Source organism: Mytilus edulis, chromosome 3 (assembly GCF_963676685.1).
Source record: "Mytilus edulis chromosome 3, xbMytEdul2.2, whole genome shotgun sequence".
Lineage (NCBI taxonomy): Eukaryota > Metazoa > Mollusca > Bivalvia > Mytilida > Mytilidae > Mytilus > Mytilus edulis.
This window is the reverse complement of record NC_092346.1, coordinates 81904665-81916814: the sequence shown is the minus strand read 5'-3', so window position 1 is coordinate 81916814 and position 12150 is coordinate 81904665. Positions and strand designations below refer to the sequence as shown.

The 12150-nt window shown below is 30.0% G+C and overlaps 1 protein-coding gene across 1 annotated transcript; it reads left to right on the top strand.

The window, feature by feature from the left end:
• The first annotated feature begins 1950 nt into the window (after positions 1 to 1950).
• LOC139517601 (golgin-45-like) lies at positions 1951 to 11328 on the top strand. Its single transcript, XM_071308828.1, has 7 exons — positions 1951 to 1971; positions 2452 to 2946; positions 5212 to 5288; positions 6408 to 6530; positions 6783 to 6911; positions 7326 to 7545; positions 8149 to 11328. The coding sequence occupies exons 2-7, from the start codon at positions 2455 to 2457 to the stop codon at positions 8311 to 8313; spliced, it is 1206 nt and encodes a 401-aa protein (XP_071164929.1). The 5' UTR covers positions 1951 to 1971; positions 2452 to 2454; the 3' UTR covers positions 8314 to 11328.
• The last annotated feature ends 822 nt before the right edge of the window (positions 11329 to 12150 follow it).

Genomic DNA, 12150 nt, shown 5'->3' with positions numbered 1-12150 from the left:
CCAGCTAAGGTAATCTATGCCTGAGGTAGAAAAGCCTTAGTATTTCAAAAATTACAAGTTGCTGAAAGTACAAGTTGTCATGTACCCCAAAATATGACACCTGAATGTCGTTACATTGGAAACACATTAAAGAAAATATTACACTGTACTATCTTTGGTCATGTTGGTATTTTTTTTAAGTCAAAGATAAAGCAATGATTACATGAAGCTTGCATAAATTTTAAATGGACATATATGTGTCATTCAGGCACAGCTGTTGTGGACACACATGTCCATGCAGCAAAAAGAGAGCTCTAAGAAGCAATATTGCTGCATGTTTTACATACATGACATGTAAATGATGGTTGTTTCATTTATTTTGTATACATGTACATTTTTAGATTCAATAATATTTGAACAACACTAAAGTAAACTATCTTTTATAGTCAACATTTTTCACTGATTAGATCGGGTCATCAGGTCATGACATTAGAAGATGCAGTTTACTTTTATTAAGTGTTGTTGTCAAAGAAGTGTTAAAGTATATTTTTATCTGACAATCTGCATTCCATTTATAGTTGGTAAAAAGATCATCATTATGTTTGCATGTTATATGATATGCATGCCAAATCAAAATAAATTTTCCGTCTATGATCAATGACAACTTGTTTTAATTATTTTTTTTATAGAAGGGATAGAAGACCTACATGTTTATCTATGCTTCATATCTTGTATGTTAAAATCCATGTACCTTATTTTATGAAGTTTTGGTCTGTCATATGTCCATTGTCCTTGACCTTAATTTCATGGTTCATTGGTCAATGATACATTTCAGTAATTTTGTCAGTATATTAGATACTATAAGCAACAGGTCAACTGTATTTGGTGTATGGACTATTGAATGATTGTAAGGTGTACATGTATCTCTGGTCTTGTTCTTTTGACAATGACCTAATTATCATAGAAAATTAGTAATGTTAAGTTTATTATGTGATGCTTGCAGGAAAACCTTCATGATTCAGACCGTTGACATGAATTCAATGATAAGTGTAAGTCATCTCTGATGAAGTTTTGACACCCATTTTGAGTAAAGAAAAGATGAAAAACTTGAATCCTCTATGAAGAGACATTCATATAGATTATCCAAGAACACAACTTTAAGACTTAACAAATGTAAAATTCAAATAAAATAATATAACACTGAAAAAAAAAATCAAAAAAAAAATCAAATGAATTAAACAAATTCAACTCTTAACTTTTTTTTTTTAGCTTGAATTAAATTTTATATCATAAATCATTTGTAAATTAATATCAATCATTAAAAATTTGAATTCACATTAAACAAATTGTTTTTATTATGTCATTTATGTTTTGCTGATTTATTCACCAACATGCAAATGATATTGTCATGTACAATATAACATCGAATAATTTATAATAATTTGTTTAGTTCAAATCCTCTTGCAATTCTTTGTCTGAGACTCTGAGTTGTCTTTCTAGACTGTTCAGGTTGACTCTGTAGTCGACCTGATTTGACCCAGGCCATGTTGTCTGATAAACATTGCACCCAGCCTTTCAGTATACTCTGCAGCTCAGGTGATTTTTGCATATATCAGGTGAAGAAGTGACAAATTGATAAACATGCAAAGTTGATAAAAAAAAGTCTGATGTACATTGTATATATTTTTTTTAAATCTGATGATCAACTGTATTTTTATGCTGGTTATAGTTTAAAAACAGGACTTATAATCATGAATACCGAATAATCATCAAATAACACAGGAGTTATTGATCAATTTATCTGAGAATGTTGACAAGTCTATGTTTATTGAGGCATACCAAGAACATAAGTAAACTTCATTGTTAGTTGTTAATCATAAAATGATGATAAATGTCTATGTAGTATGTATCACTATGTCCAGGTAAAACAGGTAAATAAGACTTTAAGGGAGATTTCTTTCTGCAGGCATTTTAAGTATTTTCCTTGTAATTGTAAGTATGATTTGATGATAATAAATCGAAATAAATAGAATGGGGATCTACATTTAATTATCAAATTCTTGTTTTGTAATTGTTTTATTAATTTTGTTTAAATGTGAGACCTTTATGGGTAAATACACATTGTTATTATCTTCTTATCACTCAAACTTTTGAGAATTTTTAAGAAGTAACATAATTATTGTGTCATTTATTGTTATTTTAACCTATTTTAGTGTATTCTCATGTTGTATAAAATGTACCTGTATTTGTACTGTAAGTAGCAATTCATCTCTTACAATAACTACATGTATATGTACAGCCATTCTTGATGGAATATGTTAAGTTAGCGATGTGTATCTTAATCTGTCAGAAAGAATGAACATCAGACTTACAACCCTTCATGACCTTATTGAATTGGAATATTTAAGAAGTGTTTATATTTCAAAATGTAGTATTATGGAATGAGAACTCAATTATTTTTTTCTTCTTCAGGTAATGGCACTAAGTATTCCACCTTCTGCTAAAATATTAACATCAAGCAAAAGTGAAATTCAAATTTCCCATGATGGAATTTCAAGTCTGAAGTCCAAAGGGAGACAATTACCAAGACCACCTACAGTACCTGATGATTTATCCAAAGGAACTGTTTTAGTTCGACATCCACTGCCAAAATACAGTTTTCAATCCACTTTAGGAAAAAAGAAAGCAGAAACCTCTAAAAGTTTAAGTGAATTGAATAAAGTGGACAAAAGTGATAAAAATGACACTACATCCTTACCAATAGGTACTGTAAAACCTGTCAGTAAAGTAGAACCATATTTAGACCAGGATGAAAAATCAAATTTAAGACCACAAAGTGAGGCACCAAAACTGGAAATGGTTTTAAGAAATGCCTCACCATTAGACTGGCCTGGTAGTGAGGCAGAGGTTAAAAGGTTAAAGGCTGAGGTTGTTATGCTGAGAGGGGAACTGGATGTTCAGGTCAAGGTAATTTTTTTCAGGTTAAAATTTATTTATGGTGTTTTGAATTGTCATGATTATAAAGAATTACAAATTTCCAACTTGCATATTTAATGGACCTTTGTATTCGTGTTAATTTAAGAAATTTCAAGTTGTGCTTGAATATTATCTATTTTTATTGAAGCTGAAAGAATTAAGTTTTGATAGGGTATGGATGCAAAAATTAAGTATGTGGATACCCTGATGCTCAAAGATCTTTGGAGGACAGTTTACATTACACATTAAAACTTGATATATTTTATCATTCTAATGTAAAGCCTCCTTTTAAATTAAAACTATAGTATTTATTTTATTTTATTTTTATGAGCATTATGTTTTTTACCGTTTGTGCATCACAACCTGGAATAAAAAAATGGAACAAAGGTTTACACCCAACTAAATTTCACATTGAGAATAACATTGAAATTATTTTTAAATGAATACCTTTTGTAGAAGAACTATTTTAGCCATTTCAGTTTTTAGCTCACCTGGCCTAAAAGGCTTGTTCCTTAGTATATCCTGCACAAAATGTGCGCTTCAATTTTTGATCCGTCAAAAAACATGGCCGCCGTTACTTAAAATAGAACATAGGGGTCAAATGCAGTTTTTGGCTTATATCTCAAAAACGAAAGCATTTAGAGCAAATCTGACATGGGGTAAAAATGTTCATTAGGTCAAGATCTATCAGCCCTGAAATTTTCAGATGAATCAAACAAACCATTGTTGGGTTGCTGCCACTTAATTGGTAATTTTAAGGAAATTTTGCAGTTTTTGGTCATTATCTTGAATATTATTATAGATAAAGATAAACTGTAAACAGCAAAAAAGATCAGCAAAGTAAGATCTACAAATAAGTTAACATGACCAAAATTGTCAATTGACCCCTTAAGGGGTTATTGTCCTTTAATGACAATTTTTCACAATTTGTTCATCATATTTGCTAACTTTAAAAAATCTTCTCCTCTGAAACTACTGAATGGATTTGGTTAAAACTTAGCATGATTGTTCCTTAGATTATCCTGCACAAAGTGTGTGCTTTGATTTTTGATCCGTCAAAAAACATGGCCGCCGTTACTTAAAATAGAACATAGGGGTCAAGTGCAGTTTTTGGCTTATATCTCAAAAACGAAAGCATTTAGAGCAAATCTGACATGGAGTAAAAATGTTCATTAGGTCAAGATCTATCAGCCCTGAAATTTTCAGATGAATCAAACAAACCATTGTTGGGTTGCTGCCACTTAATTGGTAATTTAAAGGAAATTTTGCAGTTTTTGGTCATTATCTTGAATATTATTATAGATAAAGATAAACTGTAAACAGCAAAAAAGATCAGCAAAGTAAGATCTACAAATAAGTTAATTTGACCAAAATTGTCAATTGACCCCTTAAGGGGTTATTGTCCTTTAATGACAATTTTTCACAATTTGTTCATCATATTTGCTAACTTTAAAAAATCTTCTCCTCTGAAACTACTGAATGGATTTGGTTAAAACTTAGCATGGTTGTTCCTTAGATTATCCTGCACAAAGTGTGTGCTTTGATTTTTGATCCGTCAAAAAACATGGCCGCCGTTACTTAAAATAGAACATAGGGGTCAAATGCAGTTTTTGGCTTATATCTCAAAAACGAAAGCATTAAGAGCAAATCAGACATGGAGTAAAAATGTTCATTGGGTCAATATCTATCAGCCCTGAAATTTTCAGATGAATCAAACATCCAATTGTTGGGTTGCTGCCACTTAATTGGTAATTTTAAGGAAATTTTGCAGTTTTTGGTCATTATCTTGAATATTATTATAGATAAAGATAAACTGTAAACAGCAAATATGATCAGCAAAGTAAGATCTACAAATAAGTCAATTTGACCAAAATTGTCAATTGACCTCTTTAGGAGTTATTGCCCTTTAAAGACTTTTTTCACAATTTGTTCACCATGTTGACTTACTTTAAAAAATCTTCTCTTATGAAACTGCTGTATCAATTTCAGCAAAACTTATGCTAAATGAGTTTCAGAGTTTCAGAGTATCTAGTATAAATTTTATATTTCATTTCCTTGTATGTCAAGAAACATAGCTCCTATGGCTAAAATAGAACATAGGAGAAAATGATTTTTTTTTGCTTTTGAAGAAAATAGGACGATTCAAAGAACATTTAAATAAATTGAAAAGCCAAAATAATCATTGATGAGAGATTAAACCAAAAAAATTCAGGTGAGCGATTCAGGCTCTTGAGAGCCTCTTGTTTTCTTTTGTAGGTTAATTCTGAATTAAAGAAACTATTAGTAGCCTCAGTAGGGGATGATTTGCATTCAAGAGTAGAAAGACTTGCAAGGTAAGGCAGTTAAAAACTTAGTTTTTGTTTAAAGAAATCTTGGAGAAACATTTCTTCGCAGTAGGATTTCAAAGAAAATTGGTAAATTGATATGTATTATTATGCTATTTCACATTGATTCTTGGTGTAAAAAAATCTCTCTATATTATAGTTTTTGTGACTTTGGAAAATAAGTTTTGATTTTGTTTTGGTAAAAAATCATGATTATTTTTAGATACTGTTTCTAACAAAATCAATTATTAGGACTGGAACATAATTTTGTACAGTTGTGCTTCATTTGCAGTAAAAACTTAATATCAACAATTGTTTTTGAGAAAAATCTTTTTTTTCCTGTTATTAAACATGTACATGTATCTTCTGCTTTTCCAAACTGATTCTCAATGTCTAAAAATTATCCCCAAAAATTGGGATGCTCTCTATTTACAAATAACAGGATAGACAAATACATAAACATTCTAAGTGCATGCATTTGAAAGAGATTTGATATCTATGTAGAAAATGATATCATAAATGGATGTGTCTGAATTTATTTGGCAGTCATCTTTTTTTATTTACTATTTTCATTACTGTTAATGCCAAAACAATGACTGACATAAAAAAAATCAAATACATGTAGGTCATAATACTTATTCAATTAGATGAGAGTTCAAAATAAGTTAGGTTCAGCAAATATAAGTTAGGTTCAGCAAATATTTTTCTTCCTTTATTATGTATAGTACAATGTCATGCACATATGTACCAAAGACAACATTGCACCTAGATATGCTTTTATGATATAAACATTGTTCTAAAAGTAAAATCTCAAAATACTGAATTTCAATGAAAGTTCAAAATGGAAGGTCACTAATCAAATATCAAAATCAAAAGCTCAAACACATCAAACGAATAGATAACAGCTGTCATATTCCTGACTTGATACAGACATTTTCTTATGTAGAAAATGGTAGATGAAACCTGGTTTTATAGCTAGCTAAGTGACTTGTTTAAGTGTGTAGTCTCATTCTTTGCCAAGCAGAACACTTTTTTGATAATTTTAAGGCATAACAGATGACATGGAAATATTAAAATCTGAATCAACTGTTTTCTTGTATAAAGATTTATTTTGTATTTGTAATTTAGAGATAGAGCTGAATTAACCCAGGAGTTGGGATTCACTACAAAGAAGAGATCAGAGGATTATGAAAACTTAGATGCAATTTCAATACAGGCTGATATGTGGAGGAGTAAATATTTGGCAAGCAGGTAAGAATAAAGAAGATTGAAAATATCAAATATGGTCAGTGGGGTAATGAAAATGTTTAGAATTAGAATAACTTGTCATGGATGTAATATTAAAGATGAATTAAATATTCAAATAGAACATTTTTGTGAATTAAGAAAATGACAAATATGCTGACATTACATGATGTTTCCTACTGGGTATCGGTTGCTCAAGCAGATTTTTATGTGTTCAATAAATAAAAATTGTCATATAACATTCTTTTAATTTTTCAGAGTAATGAGTGATGAATTAGCTAGTGCAAAATCATTTTTTGCTATGCAGTATCAGGAATCCCAGAATGCAGTGCAACAGTTATTAGACGAGAGACATGAGTTGAGATCAAACATGGTAGAATGTAATAGGTAAACAGTGTTTGATTTAACAGATTTCTATTATTCTTGGTTAAACTATACTTTCCCCAAACAGTTTCATCTTTTTTTATATTCAAAGTGCAGTTTGAATGATCTCTTCTGCAGTTATCAAAATTCAGTTATGATGCACATTTTCTTGCCAACCTTTTATTTTTGCTGTTGAGATGTCATGAATAAAAGTCACCATGTCTGATGAAGTCGAATAGAAAAACATAATTTGAAAACAAAACATTTTTCTTATTCCTGCTAGAAGAATCATGCTTTCACAGGAAATCTATATACTTGTGAAAACTATTTTGATCAGTTTTATAAGGCTCATTATGAATTTCTGAAATTGGTCATCCAAAAGTTTTGAAGTTTTCAGACATTTTAAATCAAATTATAACCTGGAACTTTATTTTGCAGATCTTTACAGCAGATTAGAGCAGCATTTGACCCCTTGAATATTCATAGATCAGTTCCTCAGAATTCTAACAATAATCTGGACCTTGCCAAAGCCAATCATAATCTATCAGAAAGTATTAAATATAGACTGTTGCCCAGTAATAGGACACCAGAGATCAGCATTAATATGGACCTTAGATGGGAGGACACACTCACACATGCTGAGTCCCATGCTTATGAGGTTAGTCAATTATCTTGGCTCATGTAGAATGCATTATTCCATCAAATGGCTGCTATAGTTTTCGTACAGTTATCCACTCATATGGCGATATTGGTTTAATAAAGGGATGTTTTTATTAAAAACAAATATTATCGATTGAATTTTTCTTGAAGTCATACAAAAAATGTTATTCCTGAAATAAATAGACACTTTATCCATATGCTAAAATGTAAACTCAGTTTATTAGAATAGACATAAACTTCATCGTTTTTCCATTTTAAGAAATGTATTAGCCTGTGTTAATCTAGTGTTATAAACACAAAATTATAGTTTCTATGATACAACAGCTATTCACATCTACAACACTGCCAAAAGCAGTTGTCTCTATTTCTACATTAGTTAATGGTTATATCAGTTTTATGAATGTTAACCAATATGTAACATGTATATTTTTAATATTTTAGTTTATTTTTATAAAAGATATTTCCACTGGAAGTTAAATAAACAGCAGCCTATAAGTCAACCACTCAAAAGATGGTAACACAAAATCTAGAAAATTAGGGAAGAATTTCCCCCAAAATGTCTATTTGTACCAATTTAATTAACCACTACTTTGATTTTCAGATTTTGTCAAGAAGAATAACTACAGATGACATAAAATCACATCATCCAGCCATAGCATGTAACCCCGAGTCAGCAGTAATACCAAGATATCACCCAAAAGCTAAATTTGACAATTTAACATTCAACTGTTGTCCTCATTGTGCAGGGGAAATAATTGCTGTATAATAACTAAGACGGTTTCTTTAATGTGTTCTCCTGAGATGTAATTTGATTGAGACTTTAAACATTTAATTGTTTCTATTTTTAATCATATTCATACTCCTTACTCATTTTGTGTCAGTAGGTATAGGGCTAGGCTACCATTGATGTTGTTGTTTCAGACCATTTTAGTATGTGAACCATTAACAAATAACGGACCATAAGACTTTATTTACATATAGTAGGATCATATATGTACATTCTGGTTACTTTTAAAACAGTAACAAATATCAATATACTTTGTAAAATGATATGGCGATTTTTCCTCATTCAGCAAATTTATTGGTAGTAGCTTATGATCTCATAAAATGTCACAAGAAGATTTTACCTTTTATTTTAAATCAAAATGTTAAAATTAAAACAACAACCAAGGAAGGAGTTCCAGCCAAAGAGATAACAAATCACATTTTCCTTTAATCTTTACCAAGAATATGAAGACCAAGAAAAGTTAATTTTAATGAATGATCATATATTGAAATTAAGTGTGAGGAATTTTTTTTTTTGCCCCACAGCAAAGGTTTGAGTTTTGTCTTGTTTTGTGGTTATCTGCTTCACTTTTTTTTTTACCTGCAACTCTTGAACTTTAAAAAATTCAACCAAACTTGTAGATATTCTTCCAAGAGGACATAAAATGTTGCACAGTCCCCTGCCATTGTAATATATAAGATGTATATGCAAATGGTCTGGACTTGTACATATATGGTCTAAATACTGATAGGGCTTTTCAGTCTTGCTTTAATATTTAAAAGATATGTGCATAATCTGTATATGACTAGTTCTGTGATAAAATAATTTGTGACACTTCAATAAGGCAGAATTAATTTAGTGACAATTATTATGTTGCTTGAAACAGAATCACTAAAGAGAAAATAAAATATTTTTTTGATGAAGATTTTTCATGGTATTTCTAGTCTATAATCATGATAATAAATATGACAATTAACAATTTCTATGTTTACAATTAAAAATGCTTAAGTGTAGAAATTATAAAAGAGTAAGACAGTATACCATATTGTTCTCTCTAATATATTCATGTATCTGTCAAAATTGTTTTATAAAAGAAATAAGCATTTAATTTAATGAGTTTTTATTTTTCTAATATTTTTTTCTAGTTCAGATAAATTTAACTTTACTAACAGATAATTAATCCTATATTGAAATATATTTTTTGGTCAGTCAGAACCTTTTAGAGCTTATGGTATTGGTTACACTGTTGAAGATTCATTGGGCATAGGTATGGTGTTTACGATATACATCAAGGTTTATTTCTTCCTTTCTGTTTTTTTTTTAAATTTTATTTTGAAGAGTATTGTCTCATTGGTAATTACACAACATATCCTTATGTTTTTGTTAAAGTAATTTAAAAACTTAAATATTGAATTATCATTTATGCTTGATGGTGTATTCCTTGCTGTACTTACATAAGGTATTTTACCATGATGTATTTCAGTCTTTTAAGTGAATCTTGACATGTACATTGGGTTTTGAAATGATGTAAAAGGCGTAAATCACCCTGCAAAAAATATACTTTAAACTATTACCTCATATAATCAGGAATTATATATAAGTTATAATAGTGTGTCAAGAGAAATTGTGTACATATTTGATGTGTCACTTTAAGTGAAATATTTTCTGACTGTATGTAAGAAGTATTAAAAGTAGCATTTATTCATTCCAAATCATTTGTACTAAAGACTAGCGATTCATTTTGTTGAAAGAGAAGATATAAAGACTTTATTTATTTAAAGATGGCCTACCCCCTTTGTAGCCCAATTTAGTTTTAAGGTTGCACTTTGTAAATACAGCTGTTTCTCAAAACAAGCCTCTTTTGGGGAGATCTTAAATATTCATAGAAAATTAATTTTGTTTACATACTGGTTACCAGTTAGGGAGCTACCATTTGATTTTTATGGGGGGGCTAGGATGAAAAATTTTGTCCTGCATTTTTTTTAGCTGTAATCTTTGTCCTGCCTTTTTATTTTTCACTCTGTTCGGTCCTGCTTTTTTTTTTTTAGTTTATCCTGACTTTTTTTTACCTAAATTGTCGTCCTGACTTTTTTTTTTTTGCAAGTGTCTCATCCTGCCTTTTTTTTTTTAACTCAAAACTCAAATTTAATCCTAGCCCCCCCCCATAAAAATCAAATGGTAGCTCCCTTATGCTCTCTGTGTTCCATCTCACAGAGACATAACTTTGGAATGTTACTAGTAAATATACATGTGCATATTGTTTACATTGAAATCTGTGGTAACCTTTCATTTGAGGTAGGGGTAGTTAAGAAAATTAGTGTTAGTTTAAACTATGAGAAGCTCAGGGCATATAAAAGTTGAAAATATGCCACACAGCCTATATTTTGACCTTTGAAAAAAATTGTGGTGCATATGAACTTTCAATTCTAGAATAAGTTTTTTTCAAAACTTCATAGTAAAAGTGGTACAGTTTTAGCCATAAAAGGAGTTCCTATGGGAAATTGCAGTGTCAATATTTACAGAAATGCAACCTATAGGGTTATTTTTCTGAATTTTTATAAAAAATAAATTTTATTTTTATCATATTATTAGTTAAAGTATCAAACATTTACAGTCACTTTTAAAATATTTGTTTGTTACAACATTTTATTGCAGCAGAGATTGAATTTTGAAAGCAACAAAAATAGTTATAAAGTTTTGATAAAATTAAGAACATTCAAAAGTTTTATGATTTTTTATAATGATTTGTATAAACTATAACATACGAAACGCTCATCCCACCACTAAAGACTGTTGTAGCTTCATCATTTTATCATTGAAAATTAAATGACTGTTATATAGTTTTATTCACTTTAAATGCTAATTGTTCTTCATTGATTCTGAATTTATTACATGTTATTTGTAGATGATATTTATAAGACAGCATTATTGTACATGCCATTATTGACATTTGGAAGAGTGGTGGCACAATTGTTATTTGCAATATCTGTTATAAATAAATTGTTAACCATTGAAGTACTTGTTTTCTTATTTTTTATGCCCCACCTACCATAATAGAGGGGCATTATGGTTTCATGTCTGTGCTTCTGTCTGTTCATTCATTCGTCCGTTTGTTCATCTGCAGTTTGTCTGCTTCAGGTTAAAGTTTTTGGTCAAGGTAGTTTTTTATGAAGTTGAAGTCCAATCAACCTGAAACTTAGTACACATGTCATGTTTCCTATGCTATAATCTTTCTAAATTAAATGTAAAATTAGATAATTGACCCCAATTTCACATTTCGCTAGTACTGAACATAGAAAATGATAGTGCGAGTTGGGCATCTGTGTACTATGGGCACATTCTTGTTTTTCTAATACTATATGTAAAATGTCAACTTTATTTAATTTATGGAAACATTGTATGATGTACATGTCAGCCTGGCAGGTTTTCTTTGAAATTTTCATGGTTAATTGCTCAGTGTTAAGTTTTTATACGACAGCAAAAATTTTAATTTTTTGGTCGTATATTGCTATCACGTTGGCGTCGTCGTCTGCGTCGTCGTCCGAATACTTTTAGTTTTCGCACTCTAACTTTAGTAAAAGTGAATAGAAATCAATGAAATTTTAACACAAGGTTTATGACCACAAAAGGAAGGTTGGGATTGATTTTTGGAGTTTTGGTCCCAACATTTTAGGAAGTAGGGGCCAAAAAGGGCCCAAATAAGCATTTTCTTGGTTTTCGCACTATAACTTTAGTTTAAGTGAATAGAAATCTATGAAATTTTGACACAAGGTTTATGACCACAAAAGGACGGTTGGGATTGATTTTGGGAGTTTTGGTTCCAACAGTTAAGGAATT